At 39.8% G+C, this 25,157-nt stretch overlaps 1 protein-coding gene across 3 annotated transcripts in view; it reads right to left on the bottom strand.

Moving 5' to 3' along the window:
- PIGN (phosphatidylinositol glycan anchor biosynthesis class N) overlaps nucleotides 1–25,157 on the bottom strand; it is a 127,335-nt gene that overhangs the window by 35,972 nt on the left and 66,206 nt on the right. For all 3 annotated transcript variants that reach the window (XM_063400681.1, XM_063400689.1, XM_063400672.1), the window contains exons 17-26: nucleotides 24,963–25,055; nucleotides 23,533–23,624; nucleotides 21,738–21,849; nucleotides 17,505–17,613; nucleotides 12,551–12,653; nucleotides 10,154–10,256; nucleotides 7,969–8,055; nucleotides 4,743–4,798; nucleotides 4,200–4,275; nucleotides 2,852–2,925 (exon numbers count right to left, since the gene is read on the bottom strand). In XM_063400681.1, coding sequence (XP_063256751.1) covers nucleotides 2,852–2,925; nucleotides 4,200–4,275; nucleotides 4,743–4,798; nucleotides 7,969–8,055; nucleotides 10,154–10,256; nucleotides 12,551–12,653; nucleotides 17,505–17,613; nucleotides 21,738–21,849; nucleotides 23,533–23,624; nucleotides 24,963–25,055 — 905 coding nt within the window. The remainder of the gene's footprint in view (nucleotides 1–2,851; nucleotides 2,926–4,199; nucleotides 4,276–4,742; nucleotides 4,799–7,968; nucleotides 8,056–10,153; nucleotides 10,257–12,550; nucleotides 12,654–17,504; nucleotides 17,614–21,737; nucleotides 21,850–23,532; nucleotides 23,625–24,962; nucleotides 25,056–25,157) is intronic.

Consider the following 25,157-nt stretch of genomic DNA (forward strand, 5'->3'; position numbering starts at 1 on the left):
CTGCAAAGAAAAAAACCCAGCAAAATCAGACCACTGACCTTTCTTTAGGGCCACAGCTACTAAAAGAGCTTATTAAAACCCAGAGAAAGAAATTAAAGTAAGTTAAGATTTCTTGCATTTGCCTTTCAAACAGTCAGGAACATTTCAATCTACCAGAAAACAGTTAAAATACATGACTAGGACATCTGGCATTTATAATTTCACATTAATAGAGCTTCAATTTTGCAATGAAGAAACCTAACATGAGCCATTTTTTAGAGAACAAAAGAATCTTACAAACAGCACCTGCCCATTCCCGATGGAGAGAGCTGGTTAGACCAAATCAAGCTGATTTAGGAGCTTCATGATGGACTCAAGAGTGAGCAAAGCTCTTTGGCAGACACCTGAGCTGATCAGTCCCACCTTGCTGACAACCACTCTGCTGGGTCAGAGGCTGCAAAAGGAGGTGCTTGCCCCCATCCAAATCTCTGCATGCCCATAACCTGCTCTGGGAACACTTAGCATTTTGGTGGCACACTCCTAAACCGTGGGCCTCTTTACAGGTACCAGTTTCCTTCTGGAAATGAGGCTTAGGCTAGCAAAAGGCACCAGAAGGGAGGAGGCAGAGCTATTTTTCCCCCCCATTAACCTAATCTTCTTTTCTTTAAACTATGTAAATCCTAAATTACATGAAAGCAATTGCTATAACTGGTTAAAACAGGTTTCTAAGTTAATGACACTGAAGTAATGTTGCAAACAGCTGACCCATTAACAAAAGTCTTTAACTAGAATACAGCTAATTTATCAGTACTACCATCGTAAAACTACAAATGTTTTCTTTTGGAAAAATGTCCTGCTGCAGCATTGCATGAACATGTACTGGGTGGATATTCATACTAATGCCTCCAAATGAGGAACTTTCTGATATTGCCTACATCAGTTGTGCCTCATTAGTAAATCAGGATGCAACAAACCAACTGTATCTCAAGACACAGGGAAAGGCTTCTCTCTGCTAACCCGTGGCTCAGATAGAAAGGATGTTGCAATCATAGTGCTTAGGAGGCACCCAGCTACGGGGCTGTTTTTACACAGGCAAGCTCCAAGAACATACTGGGACAGAACATTCCCCAATGACAAAAAAAAAAAAAAAGTCTTTAATCTGTAAACAGGGAGTTTAGGAGCAATTTGTCCAAATCATAAAATCCACTTTTTGCCCTTCTGAACTGCAGGAAGCCTTTCACAACAGAAGGACAAGACTCATTTCCGGGCATGTTTATACACTGCAAAGACAAGATTGCTCCTAGTGATGGCTTCATTTATCTAGCAGGGGCAGAAAAAGCAGTAAGAAGTGCAGCACAGACTTCAGGATGTGCTGACAATCAGAGCACAACCTCTCCAGGGATCCCGGGCGCACCTTGCGGTTTCTGCCTTGTTCCCAGGTGGATGCTGTGGCAGTATCACTGCATTTGTTACCTGAGCACAGCAAAATGAAGCTGGCACAAACACCAGACAGAGTTACAGCCACAGCCTCATGAAGAGGCACAGAAATACTTGTGTGCCCTGGTTTATGAAGGCAGTATAATTTCCCCTCTCACACACTCAGATGCACATTCCATAAAAGTTTGCAATATCACCAGTGCTGCCAAGGCAAGCATTCACAAACTGGGAAATGCTGACCTCCGTGATGCTTGAGCCCTAGGAATGGAAACCACTAGCTGGTCATCTGAGTAACCCCAGGTCCTCAACGCAGCCCTGCTCTTGCAGAAGCCTTTGGGATAGGATGAACACCCTTCCTTGGGGGTCCAAGGAGGACACCAGCACAGTGTGCACACAGCTAAGGCAGAGTGGGTAAAATGGTGGGGAGCATCGTGCTGCCACTCCAACAGGGAGTCAGGTCTTGGGCTGCCCCATCTCTCTTTGGTAGTGGCTGGTGGTGTACAAGGAGACAACAGGCAGGGTCAGTCAAGATGAAAGCAAACAGAAAAGCAGAGGGCATCACAACAAGTGAGGGCAGCTTCCTCATGCTCAGCTGAGCAATGCGCAGGAGAAAGTCCCTGAAGTCCTCCTGCCATACACAGGCAGGACTTTTGGTCAACCCCACACAACCCCCCAGTGACAAAATCCCATGGCTGACAGGGACCCCCTCCATCCCAGCAGCACCTATAATATATAATCAGCAGAGGATTCAGTCATGTGCACTGGGTCTGCTGAATGGGGAGAGAAGGGCTAACAAAATAAAAGTCTTGAGACAGGGAAAACATGAGGATATTTCAAGTCTGGAGACAGCACTCGGTGAGGCTGGGCACCCATATTTTCATCTCTGGAAAGTCCTTAGAGATAGGGAAAGGACTGGCAGCCATCTGCTCCTACTGCAAAAAAATATGTAATACTGAACACATCTGGGAAGCACTGAACTGCAATGCAAGGACATCCAGTGCCTTTTTTTTAATGCTATTTGTGGTGAGGTCAGTGCTACAAAGTTATAAATTGGTTAGATTACAAATGGGCTATTTAAAAAAATACTATGCTATAGGCAGAGATGAAGTATAAAGTAAAAACCAGCCTTTAAATTCTGCTCATTTTTAACATTATGGGGGAAAAGGGGTCCTTCTTTGTATTGCCAACGAGCAATATTAAATATCTGATTGTTTCAGACAAGGCCAACACTTCAATTTATACTCATTTATCACTAAGGAAAAAAACCCTGAGCTTGCAGAAATCACTGAACAAAACCTCAAGCCCTAATAACAAATAAAAGCAACAACGAGATCTAACAGGATTTTTTAAATTTACATTGAGATTTGAAAATTCTGAATTCTTGCAAAATAGATTTGAAACCCTTACTAATGCAGGAATACAGCATGTAACATACCTCTTAGAAGACAGCTGTGTTGTGACTTGAACAGCTTCGAAAGCACATGATACCAGAACAAATGGGATTGCAACCTGTTCAAAACACAAGCTACATTTTGGCTTATAGTCATATTTACAAAAAGAACCTGGGCGGGCTGTGGAAACATTTTCCTGTTTTTGAAATGATCACAGAATGCGTATATTACAAAATAAAATACTGGCTAGACAGGGTAGAAAATGTTTTTGCAAGAAACATTTTCAGTTAGTTAATACAAACCCCCTTCCATGGTCACAGCTAAACTGCAGCGAAATAAGCCACGAGATAATATGGAAAATCATAATTAAAACATATCCTCACTTCATTTGTCCATTTTAGCACTAGTGATAAATACTTCAACAAGGCTAGAAGACAGAATTGTTCAGACCCAGCATCTCACATGACAGGCTGCAGAGTTTCAAGTGTAAAAACATAATTTCATCACAACCACAAAAAAAGTCTGAATACAGAAGGCATTCAATAAGGCAGGGTCACGCTGCCCCTCCAGAGCCAAGCCAAGCAAACATAAATGGTTCAGTAAATGAGGAACAAAACAAACTAGAAAACACGAATGCTGTCTTTTCCTCTTTCCATAGTTGATTTGCAGTCCTTATGTGAGCAGTGTATAAAACCTGACTGCTCACATCCAGAATGCTTGCACTATTGATCTGTGTCCTGTGAGACAACATGCAGTGTACCTATAACTTCAGTCTCCTTTCCCTGGGACAAAAGCAGCAGAAAAGGAGAGATAGGAAATACTGCTTATTTTAGTAACAACCCACAAATTCAGTGTTCTTCTTCACCCCTCTGGCAGATCCTGTACTCAAATACTAGAAAAGAGCTACCACATCTTGCTTGCAAACCAGAAGTGCGATCCAATCTCTGACAGACTACTAAAAAATATAGAAAATAACAGCCATTGTAAATGACAAACTAATCAGTAGAACATTCAATGCCTCTATTCAATGTAATATAGATAGAGCTAATTATATACATCCTCAATGTTTCTGTTGATATTATACTACAGAAAAACTTATACCTTTAAAAATTATTGAAGTATTTTCAACATTTGAAATTTCCATTTTAATGCAATAAACTGACCTAACGCTGTTAAATTACACTTCCATGCACTTCAGCTGCTCTTTTGGGAAAGAAAATGATCTCTCTAGAAACACTACAAAGGCTGAAAGCTTCACACATGGTTAAGAAGCTTAATGAAGCTCAAATATATAGCTATTTTTTTGTGAACAGCAAAGTAACAACCGTGTATGTGATACGTTATTTATTCCACAGTTCTTTGAGAAAATTTCACCAAGCTAAGATTACTAACCTTCAGTAAAAGCAAGCCTCCCATCATGAAGGGACTGAACACAGTCAAGAAACAATAGACAGAAGCAGGATCAAAACTAGAGAAACACGAAAAAGACATGACATCTCTTAGAAATGGTGTTTTCCATTTAAAAAACCCCCCAGCCTTTAACTACCCTGTAACACATGGGGTTGTATATACATTTTTAAACAAGGCTTCCAATTTTATCTTCTCTTGATGAAATATTAAATCAGCAGGGGCTGCCAACCTCACCTTTCTTTCTCTACAATTTTTGTCTGATCATGTTTTTCAAGGTGTCGTGCTGTTGGTGGGCAACCAAGCTCTCTCTGCTCATCCTGTTGATAACATCTAATGGAACTGGAACAACCTCAGGCTCTTGGGGAAGATGTTACAGAAAGCAGAAGCAAAATAAATTGTTATGCTTCCACTGATTACTGCTTTGATTCTGCTGCCCTGATTTTTCTAACTACATTTATATTTAGTATGTCAACTGCAGGAAGAATCCTTTGTACTCTGTGTGCCAAATAAATTAATAAAATTTACCTGTTAATAGAAGCTATGTTTCCAGTGCCAAAAAAGGCTGTCACTATGAAGAAAACCTACATATGTTTAAGGAAAATACACCACAGAAATGGCTGCAATAAAATAAAACCAGCATTTATCCTCCTTCATTCCAATTTACTTTCAAAATCGATCATGAAACCAACAAGAAGCTGACCCACTGTTACAGGTTTACAGTGCATTAAGAAATCGAAAGTATTTTTTAGCTCTAGCCTAGATTTTACACACAACTGTATCAATTTTAAAACACACATACTGCCTAGGTAAGGTTTTAGAGCCTGTCTTGAGGCCTCTGTAAGAAAGCTGCAGCTGGTTTTTGGGATGCCTTGGGAAGGCTGACCTAAAAAGAGACTGGACAGAGCTAAGAGAATAAAGTAGGTATTTACTGAAAGGCCTTTAAGGGTACACCTTGGGCAGGACATGGCCTGACCCGGGCTACACCCAAGGTGGACCTTAGAATGGTTACAAAATAGACAACTGGTTACAAGGTCTTACACTTTTATAAATTTTGGTCTATTTGCATATTGGGATTTAATTGTCCAATTACAGCTTCAGATTGTGAGGACTCATCCTTCTTGTTTCCTCTCTTCAGTCCACTGTTGTTCATGCTTTTGGGCCTGAAAGTTGTCCTTAGTCTTCAGCAGGAAAGGATTTTTGTCTACCTACTTCTGTGAAGAGAGTTGACTAACACTTAATGTGAAGTTCAGAGCTACACCCCGAGGCAGAAGAGGATCTGAAAACATGAAAGCTAAAACTTAAGGCATCAATCCCTGGACCAGAAACCCAGCTATGCACTTCAAACCCATGCTTTTGCAGAAATGACACATGCACGTGTTCCGCACACCAAAAGAGATGGCTTCATTGAGGAACTGACCATGGAAGAGGTAGCTGGCTCTTAAAAAAGGCTAGAGGTCCCTATGCTATCCTCTGGAGTTGTTGTCCAAAGAAATATGCTGAGTCCACCCATGGCAGTATGGGACTCCCATTTTCTTCCTCACTCGAGGGAGGATCACTCCAGCAGTATCTGTACAGCTACAAGTTTTTTGATAAACCCGACCTTTTTCATCTAGATACAACACTTGCTGCAACATGAGCCCATGAAAGGGATTTTTCTTGCTCCTGAACTCAATGGAGCCTATTCTAGCTCACATGGCTTCAGCTGAAGAATAGTTTTTATCCTATTTTGCATAATAAGAGGGTCATAAGCCAATGAGGATGGGCTGCTGTTGCCAGAGCTCCCTCTGGTCCTTTTACTGCTGTTACAGCTCCTGCACTGGATCATTTAAGTCTCTCCATAAACAATTTGTAACCAACTGTTGAGTGGGATCATTGGAATTCTGCATGCAATATTTTGGAAGGATTAGGTCAGCATAAGTGAAGAAATCATGCTTCCCAAGAGTATCACATAATTTTGAGTTCAGTAACACAGCAGTGTAACAGCCTAGTGCAGTTCTGAGATTTATAAGAACAGGTCTGCAATAAAACGAACAAGAAAATACCAGTAACACACACATCTAATCCAAATGCTAAGCATGAGCAATCTGAATCTTTTCCTCAAAGACCAGGCTCTGAGACTTCTCAGCAGATGCCAGCTACTGGGCCTGACACAGGAGCCTTGGGACAACCTTAAGACACACAGTTCACAGGGTGGTAGTTGCAGTATGACTGCTCTAGCAGAAAAGGTTTCTCCTCTAATATCATTGTCTCTAAACATTAAACAGCACCTAAATTAAAAAAAAAAAGTCACAGTATGTTTTGAGCAGGTAAAGGAGATTTGCAAATTGGTTATTTCTTCAGGTGCTGAGCAAAACACATTCAAGTGTTTTAGAATGAAGTAGTGCTCACTTGTGGGGCAGTGTGAGGAGCAGAAAAGGCCTTGACTCTGTGCAAGCACTGTATTATCAACACTGTTGTCATCACAAATGCAAAACATAGCCTTACACTAGTTACTGTGAAGAAAATTAACTCCAGCTAAAACCAGCACAGCTACATTCCAGTGTTAAGGAAGTACTATGCTGGAGCTTTAAAAATACAGTTGGATGAGTTGATTTGTTTTTACTAGTATTTAGCAACTGACAGACAGCAGTAGCTTTACTAAAGTTAGCATATGTTTTGCTAAAATAGCAAATGAAATGGATGCGTTTGTTGCAAGGTATGTCAGCTCTTTTTAGGTACAATAAAGCAAAGACAAACATTAAACACCTAGCAAATTGTTTTGCCTTCTTTCTTAGCATTAATCTGCCTTCTTAAATTGGTATCTGTTACACTTTCTCTGCTGTAGGTTCCCAATGTCCAGCAATACAGTTCCAAATTCCAAAAGTGTGGACTCCAACTGCGACCCACCCTCTCAAATCTGCTTATCTGACGAACTATAAAGCCTGTTTCTGTAGGAACCAGTATTGGTTCCTCCCCAGAGGAACTTCCTCCCCACACAGTAACTCAGCTGCACTAAACCCCTCTATGTCCTAGACTGGTTCATTCTGTCTCCCATTTAGCATTCATCATCCTTGCCGGCAAATAGCTCTCACTTAATTGCAGTCTCACAATGAAAGAGAAAAATGACAATGTTACCAATGTACAGGACTAAAAAAAGAAAAAATCAGCTGCAGTGTCAGTTACAGGAATGCAAACTAACTGCTGTGTTAGTGAACAAACAGCTCTTCCCTCCTAAGACCATATAAATTCTAACAGCAGAAATCACTTGTGATATAAATAATTCTAGGCCAGATTCTGGTAACATGTTTCACTACAAACCTGCAGGAACATTTCTTCTTGTTTCATCTGCCTGCTACCTAACATCTGCTTCCTGACACACTGCCATGCTCTAAAAACAAGAATTACTTTAATATCAACTTAATAACTTTAATATCACCTATTTAAACTGATTTGTGAAGGTGAGCAAGTTCTCTCCAGCCAAAATGTAAATGTAATCAAACAAAACCAAACTGAAAACAGAACCACTCAGAAGAAAATTTACCTCAGCTGCAAAGGTCATAAGTGGGCATGGAGCCAGATTCTAAACCAGTGCATTTTTAAGTACTTGATAAAAATGCATAATGTACGAGACCATTGCCTTTTGAGCAACATGAGTCAAATCATCTTTACCAGCTTCTGTTCTCAGTGAGTACCAGGCTACAAATTTTCACTGTAGGTCCTTTTGAAACAAACCCTTTTTTGCCCTGGAGTGCAGCAGCCAGCCAAAGGATACAAAGAAGAAGGACCTCCGGACATCGTCCAGGTGGAGCTGTCGAAACTGAGTTATATCCACAGCACAGGTGAAGTTGAAAACAGCAAGCTGCAAAGAGAGCAAAAGGAATCAACACCAAATATCAACTAATGGACTTGGACAGAGCCACCGTATTTTTACTGAAATGGATGAGAAAGAAACCTATTTCCCTATCACCAGTTATTACAGTATTATAATAAGGACTGCACTTCCCATGTTTTCATTATACTTCAATGAATTAATGAATCTGCCAGAAAGACTGTACAAGTGAGATGATCAAATGAACAGCGAAGCTTCCGCTGTTATCTACACTAAAAATGAACTTCTATGCCTTAGACTTATAATCATCCTTCTTCATCAGAAATATTCCTCCTACACACATACACTTCCACTGCTCACATGAGCATATGGATAAAGATCCTCAGAAATAAAAGACTGCAATTATCCTCATTTGACTTATTTTGTGAGTGAAAATAGTAAAATACTCTCTATCTCCTTTACTCAGTCCTCAGCACACTATCATTCGACTTGAAGAGAAATTATCTTCATGGAATTTAAGAAGTCAGTGAACTCCTTTACATTGGGAAAAAGAAAAAATCAAATCATCGACATTCAAGACTGATAACATTTTAATTTAAATTAATCTCTCATCATCAGAGAATTGAGCTGAATTCTCTAATACAAGATTTACTTTGCAGCATATATTAAAAGGCATTCTAGGGATGATAGTTTCTAATGTAAAAACAGGAAGCAGGGGTAAGCGTTATTGTTCCTTTCACTTGAAACCAAAAGTTTCAAGTGAATGTTGACGTACAGTGAACGACAACTTAAAACATAATTCTAGCCTATCTATGTTCTTTTTATTTGCATTTGATTAGTAAAGTGTTCACCACTGTTTAACATTACTTTAATAGAATTTTATTTTACAACAAAGAGAACACCAGACTAACAGCAGACAGGCAAGCATCACAGATGCCTTGTAACAAGATGCAAAAGATAGAGTGGGTTCTACAGTGGAAGAGAAAATACATCCCACAGATGCTAAACACCTTCAGTCACAATCATGGCATCACACTAATTGTAATTTTGATATTCAGATTCCATCCCTATGGTTTAAGATGCTACAAAACAATTACACAAATTATCATATGTAAAGGTAGCATAAATAGAAAGTAGTTCCTGGTTTTATTTCTGTTTTTCAAAACTATCTTCCTTGTAAGAGCACCACAAACCCACTGTATGTGCCAGGTTTGCTCTGATGACTGTCTTGGCTCACGTTTCCCTAATTATTAGGAGCTGCAAAAGGAAGAAAAGATGTGTACCAACACTTCCTTTCAAGTGACTCTGGCCACTCCCGTGCATGTGTAGCCAGGGAGGCTCATCTGGGAGAAGCCAGGGAGAGCTGTGGTGCAAACCCACCTGGCTCCAAGGACCCAAACCCCTCTAACTGGCACTTTGGATCTGACCAAAACAGTGGCACAGCCCCAGTTTGTTCAAACACCTAACCTAAGAGCTAAGCTGCAGTGTGAGCAGCATGGCCTTTGCAAATTGTCGACAATATGCTACATTTTAAGGTGGAAGAAGTTGCATTGATTACAAAATTCCCTTTTCTCCTCCAGGCAAATCTGAAAAAGTGCTAGTTCCAAGTTGGTCTCCAGTTCCTTATCAGTCTAAACAGAAATCACTCTCCATCCTTGAACAAAGAGAGGACAAAGTCAAATTAAAATTTCTAATATTTCCTACAGGTCTTTTCAGAAATCAAATAATTTCTTTTCAGTCTCTCACTTGTGAGTCTGTGATTAGACCAAAAAAAGGACAGTGACATTGTACTTACTCTGAAGAGTTACTGTACCTGATGCTGAATTATCACTACACGTGACAGAGACAGCTCTGTGGCCTACAGACCAAACCACTGTGTCCTGCTAAGGCAGACTGTCTTCCTGCATTCCTAGAAATGGCTCTGATGTGCAATATCATCAATAACATGAATTACAAATCTCACTTACAAGGTCATATTCCTAGTTCATGACTACAAATACTAGCTTCCCAAAGTGAAAAGAAATGCTAAGTGTTGCTCTCTAAAAACCATTCAGAATATTTATTAGATCCTCAAAAAAAAAAAAAAAAAGCTGTTAATTAAATTGATATTTCTATCAAGAGCTGTTACCTTTGGCTTGAGTGAAAGACCATAGTGCTGCAGTGCTTCTTGTTCCATATTTATCCACAGAAACATCAAACCAAACAGTGCCAGTGGAAAGAGAGCTTCATATCTGAAAAGTAATGTAATAATCACAGTAAGGGCAGTCACTCACAACTAATTAACGTCAAATGCTGAAATGTTTCTTTTCTTTTTTCTTCACACAAAGGATATATCAAGACATAGTGGCATTCTCTTCCTTTCCCCATTTCCAAATACCCATAGCTGATTGAATTTTAAAGCCATAAAGCAGTTAAATGGCAAAAGCAGGAGAAACAGAGCTTTGTCATAGCTTGCATTTTTTAGTTCAATGGCTGCCACAATGCTGGATGAGTGCTCTTTTTAATTTGAACAAAACTGGAATAAAGTTAAAAGAAACAGAAAAAACTCCATATTTGACATTAATTTTCTGCAAAATGGAGTATTTTTCAGTGAGAGTGACTTGGAAGTGAGGGGTTACAATTCAACTTAAACAGCAGCTAGAGATTGCATCTCTTTAGGATCTGATCACACAAACTCATTATGGTGATCTCAGCTTGGTTCTAAGGAAAGAGACATCTGTATAATAAAAGGAGCATTAAACTTCACTTCAGTGAAATGTTCCTTTCTTCACTGTATTCCAGCCCTTCACAACAGCAGCATCAAGTCACACTAACCATGGCCGCTAAGCTGTTCTAGCTACAACCCCAATCTCTGAGGAGTATTTCTGGCTCCTACAGCGCTCAAATTCCAAAGTATGAGTGTATTTATGTGAGACATTAATACCCCCAGAAAACATAAGGGTGTACAGTGAAATTGGATAACATTTAGTTTCTCCAGTTGCACTTCACAGTACCTCCCAGGCTTTTTTCTTTCAGAATAAAATTGTAATACTGATGAGATTGTGTTTCCCTTTTTATTTTTTCCTTCTTAGACAAACACCTGTTTATCAAAAAAAATAAGGAAATCATTGCAATCAATCTTGATATTGTTTCTGTTGGGCTACAAAGCAGTTTCAAACCAGAACAAAAGATTTTGAATAGACATCTCCACTTTAATTATCAGAACAACAGGCAGCTAAACATGAAGATGAAACAGCTATGCTGTCAGTAACAGAAACACTACAGCCCTTAGAATGGGCCACACTTGCCTACAGATTAAATATCTTGAACAGAGTCGGTGACAAGTGGTTGTACACAACCGTGCTCTTCAGCTGGCTTCGGTATTTCCACTTAACCACCCTTGGAGAGGTGCTGCGATTACCCAGGCAATGCGCTGGGTTATCAGTACATGACAGAAGAGTGCACCAAGGAGAGAAACACTGGACACTTCTGGCACCAGTGCCTTGGATTTTGTTCTCTTTTTTACGAATTACTCCAAATTTTTTTCATCTATTTGGACACTGTAGGAAGACAGCAGAGCTGTCAGCATTTACATGGTCTGGTGCAGGGCCAAAATACAAAGAGGGAGATTGCCAGCCTCAGAGAGAACAACATTGGTGCTTCATCCAGTAGCCAGCACAGGCTAAGAAGGCTGAGTGTAAGAATGTGTGTGCAGTCAGGAGTAACATTAGGATCAAAATCTTAATGGGGAAGTGGGAGGAAGGGGAGGCAGAAGACTGGAAAAAAAAGGGAGACGCTTCAACTAAAATGAGAGTATCCACAGGAGGCAGCTATTGCAAAATGTCTGCTGCAAGATGTTTTATTCCACTTAATTTTCCAGTGTAATTAAATCCAGAGGATAAGTGGGAGGGAAGACAGAAAGAACAGTTCCTATACTCCCCATTAATTATGCTCTTAAGAGCTACCAAGTCTGAGAAAAAAAGAAAGGGTTGGCTGACAGTGTTTTCCTCATTTAAAACATCAGAGGAACTGACTTTTATCCAAAAAGAGGCAAAGTCTAGTTGTTACGGGAAACAACATCCCTTTGAAAAAAAAATTACTTCCACAAAAATCTCTCAGAATACAATTTCCCCTCATTTTAGGACTACCTGTTTCCTGGCACACATCATTTAAGCCATAACTAGACACTGGTGCTGACCAGCTGGGAGAGATGCTATTTCCCTTTGTGAGCAGAACAGCACACATCAAAACAACAAAAGGCATAAACTAAACCAGACTTGCTTATTTTGGTGCAAGATTGTTTGAACACACACCCTTCCAGTCACTGCCTTGTCTAGCTGAAAGGAATGTCAACAAACTGTGTTTATAATACAAGGAAGAACGTGAAGGTTCCCTTGAAATTTTATTTAGTAAACTAAACAAGGAGATACATGTTCGAAGCATGTGTTACACCTTTAACAGAAATGTGCATGAGATGAAGCAGTTTTACATATAGTCCTGGATTTTCATATGTAAAAACAACTCAAACAGAGTAAGAATGAAGTACCCTGTGCTGAGCAGCAGGTAGGTGGACATCAGGGAGAGCAGTATGCTAAACAGTCTCTCAAAGAGAAACGTGGGGCTCAGTAGCAGCAACACTGGGGAAGAAACTGCAATAAGAGAAGATCCATCAGTCACAACATGCAAAACATTTCATCCTCAGTAACAAGATAACTTCCCTCAAATCTTGACGTTTTATGTACAGAAATTCAATACATATCATATATGACCCTCTATTTTCAGAAGTTACTTTTGTTAAAGAAAACCCAATGTTTGGAATGTTTCACATTCATCAAAAGTACTTTCAATTCTGTATTCCCTATCTTTCTAAGTCACAGTCTTTATAATTTCTCATGAACTGATGTTAATAAGTCTTTAAGATGATGCAGAAGCACTACCCTAAAACCCAGTGTCATGGGTTAGCACTGGCCAGATGTTAGTGCACCCATGAATATATGTTTTTTTCTCTAACAACTCCTGTGGGATGTGATCAGGAACAGAGCAGAGCAGGCTTAAATCTTGAAAACAAAAAAACCCACCAAAACTTTATTAATTACATAAGAACAGGGACAGAAATACTCTTAAACACACACAGAGACAGAAATAAAAACTTCTTAGAACATTTCTTCTCCCAGTTTCTACCTCCCCACCCATCACTCTTCAAAGACCAACTCTTGGGTTTTAGATTAAACAATCACCACTCAAAAACAAACTAATCTTCAATTCAGCAAGGGAGAGAGGAGTCTCTCTCGCACCACAGACTGTTCCTCAGAAAACACGGGTCCACCCCTTATGTGTTTCCATGTCACCTATAGCACCGCCCGGAGAAGTCTGCTAAGGTGACACTCTCTTTTTCCTATGTCCAGCGCTCTCACCGCTGTCTCATAGGCCAAAACTGCATACAGGGCTTTTTAAGGATGCTGCATGCCGAGCTCTCCCCTTTTTACCCAGGGGCCGGGGTTCCAGGAGCAGGTCTGCCCTGAGGGCAGAGGGCACCACCTCACCCTCCCCCTCTCTTCTCTGCTCGCTCCAACTCTTCAAGTGCCAGTCACTGTAGCAAAAGCAAGGGCAGCTGCATCCACCCAAAAATGCAGTTTATGTTCAAAAGAGACTTAAGTTCAGTCCATGGCTGACATTATGCAAGAAAAGTCCAGCTCCAAGGCTACTCCTCTCATTCTTCTATCGAGTTCCTTCCAATCATGCTTTATCATCTCGGTCCCAGGCCGCTTCCCTCTCTCCGAAAACCACCAGTCATGAGAATCAATGTCTAAGAAAAGTTTCTTTCTGCCAAGCAAGGGTTAACAGTTTTTTCTCGGCAGGGTGCTGCAGGCTCAGGCACTCCCAGGCTCGGCAAACCCCCACGTGGCTGGGCAACTTCTCCCAGAGTTTGGGGGGGAGGAAGGGGTGAGCACACACAGCAGGCACTTCCACAGTTTTCCACCCCTCCATCCTGGACGGGGCAGCTCAGTTCCAGTCCTGTCCCTTCTCTTCTCCCCCCCCGGGGGCTCCGGCTTACCTGAGCCGACCACGTGCTTCCCCTCCCCCACCCAGCCTCGTGGCTGGGTGGGGAAAGAAGCCTCACATGTCTCTCTGCTGAAACCGAGATCTAAAAAAAGAGGCCGAGCCCCCCAGACTCCTGCTTTTAACTCTTTGTGTCCTCAGAGGCGTGTCCAAACCTCTGAGTGACCAATCCAGGTGTCAGCAGAAAAGCTGATCACTGATTGGACTGCCCACATCCCCCTGGAAAAATTCACCTCCCCCCCAACCAGGACACCCAGTCAAACTGTCTAATACTTCTCTGAAAACCACCTACCATTGCCCTGAGGACCTCCGGCAGCTCAAAGACTGCAGTCAAAGCCACTGCTCCACTGGATTAGAACCACAGAAAGGTTCGGGTTGGAAGGGACCTTAAAGATCACCTAGTTCCAACCCCCCGGCCATGGGGGACCAGATTGCTCAGAGCCCCATCCAACCTGGCCTTCTGTCCTTTGTAATTAGATTAGGAATTCAGCTACTGCAAAAGTGAGTAAAGAGGAAGAAAACCAGGAACAATGGCCAGTGCTTGAAGTAGGGAAAGGGAGAAGGAGAAAGCATTGCTGTGACTTCATCTTTAAACCCTTTTTTTTCAAAACATGAAAATTGCATGTTTATAAAAAAGTATGCTGACAAATAACATCCATGTGATTCTTGATTGCAGTATAGTAACTTCATTACTGAATCATTCAAAGGTTGCATCAACAGTAAGCCAAAATTAATAATCACTCTAAGGAACACGAAACTGTAAGATATGGAAAGTACTTGCTTGTGATGATCATTGTCGTATACATTAGTATTTACAGTAAACACATCAATCAAAGAGAGGTGAGGAGGTTTCTAATTCCTGTGGGTCAGTATGTTTTATTTCCTGGCTTTCAGCCTTGGCCACTGCTACAGTTACAGAATAAGTGACTTCAAGGGGCTCCAAGAAGGCCCAGTTCAAGGGGGAACTCCAAGGACCTCACTGAAAGTCAGAACAGCTGGAAATAAATTCAGCATGGCAAACTGGCCTCTGTGAGTGACACTGAACATATCAGATGTGTATCACTCTGAGTGCAATCACAGATGAGAACAGATGAGTGGCTAGTAGCTGATAATTAGTCTCTCTCTTCCATCTTAGATTGATACATCAGATATTAATCATAAAAAGACCTGTAGGTCTCTGGCTGAACTACACAAACCTCTGTATATGACCCCTGTACACAGTTGTGACACTAAATTCTTCAAAATTTGGCAAGTTGTTGTGATAAATTTCCACAGATGAAAATTTTAAGACGTAATATATATTCATTTCAAAATATCTGCTAACATTAAGATAGTTCTGAATAACATGGGAAGCAGTTGAATTGATGTTACACCTCCTGGTTTTGCCTCTATGTTTGCAGTTAAGTGCACTGTATGAACCATACAGTGCTACAGTTAAAGCCACTGCAGGAATCCAGGCATCACTAATTCATTTGCCTGGTTCCTCAAACACCAGTCTTTCTCAAAAAAAAAAAAAAAAAGGTCAAAGTTAAAATTTTAACAGTTAGGCTTCATATTAATCAGTATAAATAGCTGAGAAGGGAGGCAAAAATTCCCTAGAATACCTCAGAACTATTATTACTATTATCCTGACACAATAACAGATTAATTAACAAATACTGATAACTGTGTGTTTCTAGTTCTATAAGTGCACAGAGATGCAAAATGAGAGTTCAGTAACAGTGCCATTCTTCCACAACTAAGCAAAAAGACTAAGAGGAGTCGCACCACCTGTAATCCCACCAACCTCGGAAAAGCTACAGTAGAGTTTGGTACCTTAATTCTTATGGTATCCCATTTGTGGTCCACACTGGCAACAAGGCAGGTGCCAGTTGTGGTTATGGTAATGACAAGTCATGTCTTTCCAAGAATTGGAAAGTATTGGGGATAATTGGAGTATTGAGGACACATTGGATGCTTCAGAGTTTTACCTGCTTATTTCAGAGTTTAATTATGGAAAGCAATTTCAGCAAGTACATAAAGCCCCTATCTTGTATATCATATTCATATAGAATGATTACTTTCAGTCTGAAAGACTTTGCTAAAATATTCAATACTACTGTGGCAACAAGTAGACATTTTGAGTACCTAGAGTTTACTTCACTGTTAGTTTTATTTTTATCACCACCCACAACAAAGAGAATTTCTAATATACTTTTTCCTCAAGACTCTAAACCTCTTTGACTGCCTGAATCATCTCTTAAATGAAAAATGTTTCTCTTTCATCCTTACACAGGAGAGAAATATAACCTTTACACCCAATTCCTGCTCCAGTAAGCCAAGCAGGACTTGATCGATTTCATTGACTTTACAGCTGCAAGAAATTCATCCACACAGAGACCCCCATTTAGCTTAGCAGGCTACAAAGAGTTAGGGGAGCATGATGGAAAGGAAAATGCTCCAAAGAAAAATACATTACTAAAAAAGCATTGCTCACACACACACTGAACTTAATCTTGAATCCATTTGCTCAAACAGAAGCAGGATTGCTAAAATTCACAAGATCTGCTTAAGTTAAAACAATGTCACGAGTACAAGAACACACAAGACAACCAGCAAGGAGGTAACATGGGCCACAGTTCTTTCATTAAGCTATGTTTAAATACCTGATTTTAACTTGTAGCAAAAAGCTGCTATCAAACTTCATATGGCATATGTTTAGCTCTAAAACAAATCCCACATTTCTGACCACTCAGGGATAAACAATGCTTAACATTTTCTAATAGCGCCATATAGAAATTATTTTATAGCTGAAATACAAAAGGTATTGCCTCACTGCATTCCAGAACTCCAGTAACAATTCCATTTGCTCTGTTTAATCATGCTAAGATTTTTGAGTGGTGAAAAATTCACAGACTTGCAAATTGCTTTATTCTTTAATAATTAGATATCAAACATACACTATCATTATTTCACAGGTATTTTGCAAGGCAGCTCTCAAAATTACTTCCACACCCCAAGGGTCACTGGCATCTGCTGCAGCTTCAAGTTTACACTGAATTAGAGCAACAACTTTTGGTCATTTCCCTGTGCTCAACTGGATTGATGGCAGAACATCTCAGATCACCCACATCCGGCCCCAAGTGAAACAAAAATGGAATTTATTCCATTATATCCCCTAAAAGTGGTCTTCAAAATATTCAGAACACTCAATATAAAAGATAAAGCTATTTGTAATTCAAAGGTATTTGCATTTTAGCACAGATTTACAAAGGAATAATATTTTAGAAGACTAACACATTTCTCAAAAAAACTCACTTAGGAAAGCAAACATACAGAAGCATTACCAGCAGTCAGATAAAGGAAAATAAGATGCTAATGAAAAAGTGACATCATCTCCCACCCAAGCCCAGACTCCACAAACTGACAGCATAAAAGTCTGAGGGGGAAGATTCTCTTACCTAGTGTCATCCAGCTAATAACTTGATTCATTACAGGTAATCCCTGTTTGATCTTAAGACTGTTATGGGTACTGCTCACAACATATGTCGAAAGTGCAACACTGAACATCTAGAAAGAAGAAATTAGGCAATGAAACACAAAATTAATGTATGGATCTCCGCAATCCCATCCTAAATATGTAAATATGCTTTAGAGTTGCATAAACACCTCATCTGAATCACCATAAGAACAGGAAGTTAAAGACAGTGTCAAAATTCATAGCTTTTTATAACTTACAATTATCGGCTTTTTAAAACTTGTGTCTAGACTACTTTTTATTAGCATTCTTACTATTTATTTGTGCTGTTTTAGAACAGTAGACACAAGTGACTTGGACCACTGATTTGACATGATATGCTCTTTGTCAAGAGTAACTATTTAAACACTTCCAAAAACCACAGAAACCACATGTCCCCAGTTCTTCAAGGAGCATTTGTCCTCAAACAGCAGCCACAAAGAACAAGCAGAGCCTTTGGCCTTGCTGCAGAATCAGGTACAGGGAGAAGGGGAACGCTCTTGTAAGAGGAGAAGCAGCAGCAGAACAAATTGGAGATGGCTTTTAAGAGATGGAAAGCAGTTGGGTTTTTTGCCCCCAACTGAATTGACTGAATCACCTCAAGCAGAGCCCTCTGCCTTGCAGAGGCACAGAAGCTAAAGAGGTTTTTTCTTTGACTAATTCAAGAGACATCATTCAGTCATCAAGGGCAAAAAACCTTTTGAAAATTACCCCATGAGTCAGTTATTTTTGAAAGGTGACAATTATCCAAGAAAATGCTTGAGCCAAGTTTTCAATTACTGCTATTTATTCACAACTCTGCAGTTCCACTAAAAGGCAAATCAAGCATGCACAGTACTTTGCAAACATGTGCTTTAAAACTGCATTACAAGATGTAATTGCAGTTGTGGCTTTTTAGTGCAGAGCAACTACATTCATATCCATTACTTTGTGCCATATGAATAGCTGCTATTTCCCTGCTAGACTGCAGTGATACCTGGTGGGATCAGCCCAGAGGACACATTTAGCATCAGCATTCTTTTTTGACAAGTTTCACAGGTGCTCAGTATCTGCTGCTTCTATTTAATTTCAGGCCACAAGAACACATACCTCATATTTTTCTGTGACATCAGTAAATGAGGTCAAAACATTAGGAATCCAAAAGCTCAAGAAATCGGACCTTTTAGATCTCTGATGTTTATTTTGGACACTTTTGCTGTATTCAGGGCCTTTGATAATCTTATCAAGTACTTTTTAGTGTCATGAGCTCTGGTAATTCCTCTAATATCCCCTAGACAGTGGTGAAGTCACTTTGCACTGACTTTGTGTCACCCTCCACAATACACCCTGTGCCTTGTGACGGCCTGGGAACATTCGCAAGCACAATGTAGTGCTGCTAAATCTATGCCAGTGTCCAGGGAAGGGCTCAGCATGTGCTTTTGAGAATCTGTGTTTGGATTTTAAGTAACGTTCAAACTGCTCTTGGAATACAGCACCTCCAGGACTGTGGAACTGTGCAGAAGAAACTTAGAGATGCAAACAGAAGTCTCCAGCTAAGAATCTGTCTCCCTTCATCCTTCACAACCCTCTCCAATATTCAGAGAGAATTCTTGAACAACTTAAGAGCAGGTCTCAGATACAGAGGTCTCAGATACACATACCTAGGTCATGTAGGTCACAGCTACAAAGAAAGCAAGGGTGACACCTGCAGTCCCAACACTGCCAGCTGCTCTGGTTGGGAGCGGTCTTAAGCATCAAACATTGTAAGGACCCATAGGGAGAATGGTAGGAGAACCAGCATCATCAGCTGGGCACAAGGCTGGTTGAAAACACCCTTCCTGTCCCCTGGTTCCACCAGAGTGACATGGATTCCTACTGTTCACCTCTCCTATTTTAAAAGACATGTAGATGTTGCACTCAGGAATATGGTTTATTGATGAATCTTGGCAATATTAGGTAATGGCTGGACTTGATCTTACAGGTATTCTCCAACCAAAATTATTCTGTAATTCTGATATAGAGGAGGAAACTAATAAGCTCATCACCTTGGACACACATGAAGTCCAAGCATCCTGGGAATAATAACTTGGTCCAACATTATCAACCAAGGAAAAAAGTATGTTTTCAGTAGTGTGGCAGAAACTGAACATCACCTATGAAATGGACAGCAAAGAGAAACCGGCTGTCTCTTTAGCCAAAATAAAGTTGTACTGTAAGCACTGCAGCAGTCTAGCTGATGGATCATCAGTGACTCTGGTCCTCATCATTACTGAAGCCTTAATGACCTCTCAGAGATGACACAATCAAAGAATTGTTTAGGTTGGCTTAGGCTTAACTCATTAGTGACCGCAAACATTAAGTGACAGTGTCATCAGAAGAATGCACATCATTTGATGACTGCCTCTAAACACCACTTATGGGGGACCTGCAAAACCTACTTTTAAAAAATCCCTTGTCAGATGCAGAGCAGGAACCTGAATGAGTGTGCTTATCTATTTGATTTGTCAGTGGCCTGATCACCATTTGTCACTGCAAAATAGGTATTTTTCCCTGACCAAGGGATTCATCTCACCTTTAAAACTGTCTGAGAGTTGTAAATCAAAACTCAGGATTTCAAAATGAGCATTTTTGAAGAGTCCCCCTTCCCATTCCCACTGAAAAGTCCAAAGGAAAAAATAAAAGTAGAATTAGGGAATTCTGTTGCCTAGAAATACCATTATTCTGACAGGCATTTTCCTTTTGTATTCCTGTACATTTCAAAGCAACTAAATGTAACCTAACCTCAAAACAAGATATTTATTTAGAAACACATATAACACCTATGTAATGTCCCTTTATCCCTCGATATGTCAATAATCTCACACCTCTCAATCCTTTCCTTACCCAAAATATGAATGGTGGGTGCCATATATTCCATTCCCAAATAAGGTACTGAAACAAAAATCTAAGAGACTTATTAATTGGATGCTACTATTGCAAAATATCTTCTGATTAAGGGGCAATTTGGGGAACTTTATGATCTTAAAAGCTGGGAGGAAAAGGAAGATGTTACTTCCAGAATAAACAGGCAGAACATTTTCATCTAATTAAGTATCACTCTGTGAGTGAATTTCCTGATTCTCTAAGTTTGCTCAAGAATAGTCTGGCATTACTTTTTTACTACAGACCAATTTCTTCATCATCCTGAGATGCTGCAGCAGTTTGTGGTGAGCTGAGGTTGGCCAGCTGCCCACTGGGCTGCTCCCTCACTTCCCCAGCCAGTGTAAGCTTTCTTCAGGGATTCCAGAAAGAAATTCATTGCCCAGTGTGTATTGCAAATTTATGTTCTAAATGCTTAGGAAAGGAACTGATACCTCTTTCCACATGTAGGCTGAAAAAATTAAGAGACATCACCACCACATTTTACATGCATTCATACTTGGGTAAAGCCATTTTAAGCATTCATTACTCTTTCCCTTCCTTCTTTCAACCAATTTGAGCTCCCTACCTAAATCACTGATATAATGAGTGCATTGTTTTGCTCAGTAAGAAACTCCACCCCACACTAAATTATAACAGAAAAAGCTGGTCCTGAAATAAAACTATTATCTTGTAATGGGTTGAGGGGAAACAAACAAACAAAAAAAAACCCCTACAACAGGACAGCAGACATGCAAGGTATTAGAATCTTGAAGCTCTCTAGAACTTAATTAGCTCTAAGCATGAAAAAACCTACCTACTTCATGAAGCTATAATTCACCTGAAAGAAGACTTAAATAACAAAAACACCAGCTCAGTATCAATCTCACATTATTTTTCCACAGCCAGAAACCGAAACTAGTTCAGCCCCCTGAACCAGCAAATCTGTCCTTAGTGTGGCACATGCAACTACTGCAAAGATCACTGGGAAGTGATAAACACAGACCAAAGGCAGGACAAACTCTCAAACTCTCCAAGCAGAGCATAAAAATCTATATGCATATCTATACATTAATCAGTATAACTATGCACAGGATGGGCTTTAGGGAACACAGCATAATGGTGTTTAAATACGTGTACACGGTCCTCTTGAAACAGCCAAGGAGAAAATTTTTGGGAGCAATCTTTTTTTTTTCTTGAAAATTGTAGCCTTGGTAGAGACATGATCTTAGAAAGCAAGTAAAAATTTGCACATAAAAACCCTCTAACATTCAGAATTTACTGAAAAGTAACAACTGACCTGATAAAAATATACTTTCAGATCTTCATCATCTCTGTACTTATTTTCACTTTTACAAAGAGAAGCCAACGAGAAGAAAGATATCAAGAGGGTCAGCAAACCAGCTGCTATTCTGCAAAAACAAAAGAACAATAAAAACCCAGAAATCATAATCAAAAATTTCTTCTGCTACTGTATGCTGTCTTGTTCGACTTGACAACTCCCTCCAGATTCAGCCCCAGGAGAGCTTTGGCTTTCCTAATCTATCCTGAATATTCAGTGTCTCCAGGTTTCTCCTGGATCATCTAACCCTGCTTTCACCCCCATGTTTCCTTTTTATGACTGAGCTGAGTCAGGAGCTCCCTGCTCCTACCATACAAGTTTTATTAATGTACTGAAAAGCCCTGACTTGACAGATAGCACCACTGCCCAAGAACAGAAACACCTATTTCTCACTGGCTTTCTGATTTCTCCCTCTTGTATCTTCTCCCCCATCAACTTATCTGCAACATCCTGAATTGTCACATATATTTTTAATTGCTGCTTCAAACCTTTCCAGCTTCAAAACTCCCTTGAAAAATTTGAGACAACGACAGTGTTTCAAAGATACAATGTTTCATCAAAAGAATAAATACAAGGAAGTACAGCCTGGGCAAGGTGACTATAAAGAAGTGTCAGAGAGAAAGATCTGTAGGTAATTTAATTCCATTTTGATTTCTAAGCTGTGCACATATGTGCTAAAGAATAGAAAGACCTCAGTTTGGACCAGCAGAAATACACATGTGTATATGCAGCTGAGAGGTTGTAACACAGCCAAAGCAAATCTGTGCTGAATATTTCTAATGTGCCCAAGGATCAAGACTAAGAAGGGTTTTCAACACACAGATTTAAAACACAGCGGAAAATATTGAGGCAGAATGTCAATAATCTTGGAAATATCAGGGCTCATAATTCTACCTGCAATCACACACTACTGCTCAAATCCCATATTTCACTGAGGATCAGGCATCCCGGCTCTGTTGAGGCACGGTACCTTCCACCAGCCAGCAGGAACCATTGCACCCTAGGGTAAATTCACTCTTTCTGCAGGAACTACATACAGACCACAAGCCTAACCCTTCAGGCAACCCTTCATTGCACCCAGATATGAGAGAACGCTCCTATGGCCAATGAGTGGCTCATAAGAGGAGAGGGACAGATAAGATGTACTAGAAAAACAATGCAAATCAACCACTGTAGAAAATCAGACAAGCAATGCCAGAAAAGACGACTCAGGACAGAGAAGCACAAGTGGAAAAAGAAGAGACACAGGAAACACAGAGGAAGAAGAGAGGTCTGCCTATCCTGTTTATTTCCCTGATTATCTCAATTGGTACAGAGTGCTATTCAAAGACAGATTTTTCAAAATTGGATAGACAAATTCTGAAAGATGCTGTCAAAAGTATACTGCTTTTGATTTAATTCTTATTTATATATGGTAGTGCTGTTTACCATATTTGCACCCCACTGAAGCTTCTCCTTTAATGATCCCCTTTATTTTGCTGTAAAATGTGCAAGTTCTTGTATTGTGAGAAATGTTTCCCTTGACAAGGATTTACAGAATAGCACAACGACCAAATGGATAGTGGAAAAAGAATTAAAAGCCTATTCTCATTAATGAATAACTGAGGTTTCTACAACGTTATTTAAATTCTGAATTTCAACTCCTGTCTCAGCCAGCCTTCAATAACACAATTCCTCACACATACCAAAATGCAGTCTAAATTTTGAATCAAAGAGGGAATAAAAAATTTAAAGAACAAGATGAGATTCTTACACCAGAGGAATGTTTGGTTCTCTTCCTACAACAGGCATTAATGGAAATATTGCCAGGAGCACACATAGGAGAGTCCAGATCATTGCTTTCGTCTAAAAGAAGAAGGAGGAGGTCATGTGGACAGACAATTGTCTAATCATAAAGAAATACTTCAGTGAACTAACAGCTACTAGCATCTCCCATGACCAAAGACCCTGCATCACCAAGGAGCAAAATCTGCTAAAAAAAAAAAATAGCACATGGTCATTGGTATTACAGCACTTCAATTTAATACAGAAAAGAATTTAATTTCTTTAGCTGTCAAAATCCCATCAAAGACAATGGTAATTAAAGTTAAGTTTACACTTACAAGTACTTCCTCAAAGTGTGGCCTTCACACATTTTGCAGGCACCAGAAATCTGACAATTGACTTTACAGAAGGAAGGCATAAAACTAATATCCTCAGAAGGTTGCAGCAGTTATTTAATCAGCATTGAGAGAGAATATTCTGAGAATAGAGTAACATTATCCACTCTTTGCATCTCTATGCCATTTGATTTAGCCACCATAATCACCTAAGTAGTTCTCAAAACTCTTTGCTAGGAGGAAAAAAACCCACCTTATCCCAGGTGTTTTATTTAGCTAAAAACATTAAGAGCTGTTATCATTTAAATTTTTCAGGCTCAAGTCAAATTCATATTCCTGAAAGGAAATTTCATGCTACAGAACATCAATCTGTGCATATCCAGCTTAAAGACAAGTTACTTGATTACTCAGCTAGAACAAAAAATTGTAAATTAACAAACACAAGCCTCCATCTTGACAGTTCTTGGAGAGCAAGACTTAACAATTTGACTCCTTTTCTCTACCCCAGAATCCTAGGTTTTAGGTATCCCCTGAAATAAGAGATATTAGAATCAATTAATGGAAGAAACGTCTCTCAAATGAAATATTGGGCCACTTCATAAAAGTAGAGATTTTTTTCCTAGGAAAAACAATACAGAAAGCTGCCTCTGAGGAACAGTGTATTCCAGCTGATTGCAGACAATAATGAGTTGACAACTGCTTTTCCATTATCTTCAATATTTTTTTCTAATAAATGATCATATTAGTTCAATGGTGACACTTTCACCGATTGTACATGCCAACACCACATTCACTGCGACAGTTTGATAAATGATGCATATTTCATATGATTGAGTCAAGCATCTTTTAGTCATCAACAACAAAAAACTGACAGGTGACCCATAGCAGAACTCTTAAGCACTCTTATTACTTATGCTGTATAACAGATCTACCCAGACCCTATTAAATTCCCTTGCTTTGCTGCAATTCACTTATGACAGAGATGGGTAAAAGAGCATAATTGAATAAGAATCTAAAGCAGCATTCCAAAGCATTCCCAACATCCTAAGATGCAATCCAGTTGCTCACCAAAGCAATACAATACCTTAGCTTGACCCCACAGCTGTGTGATCACTGGCCAGCCAGCAAAGACAAGAAGGCCAACAGTAAGTGCAGAGCGGTAGAAAAAGCTGAAGACCTAATTAAAACAAAATTCAAGAGAGGACTGAAAATCAAACACAATAATTCCTCAAAGAGGTAGAACACAAGACATTAGATAGCCTGATGATAAATAATGATA

The sequence above is a fragment of the Prinia subflava genome, chromosome 1 (genome assembly GCF_021018805.1).
Source record: "Prinia subflava isolate CZ2003 ecotype Zambia chromosome 1, Cam_Psub_1.2, whole genome shotgun sequence".
NCBI classification, from domain to species: domain Eukaryota; kingdom Metazoa; phylum Chordata; class Aves; order Passeriformes; family Cisticolidae; genus Prinia; species Prinia subflava.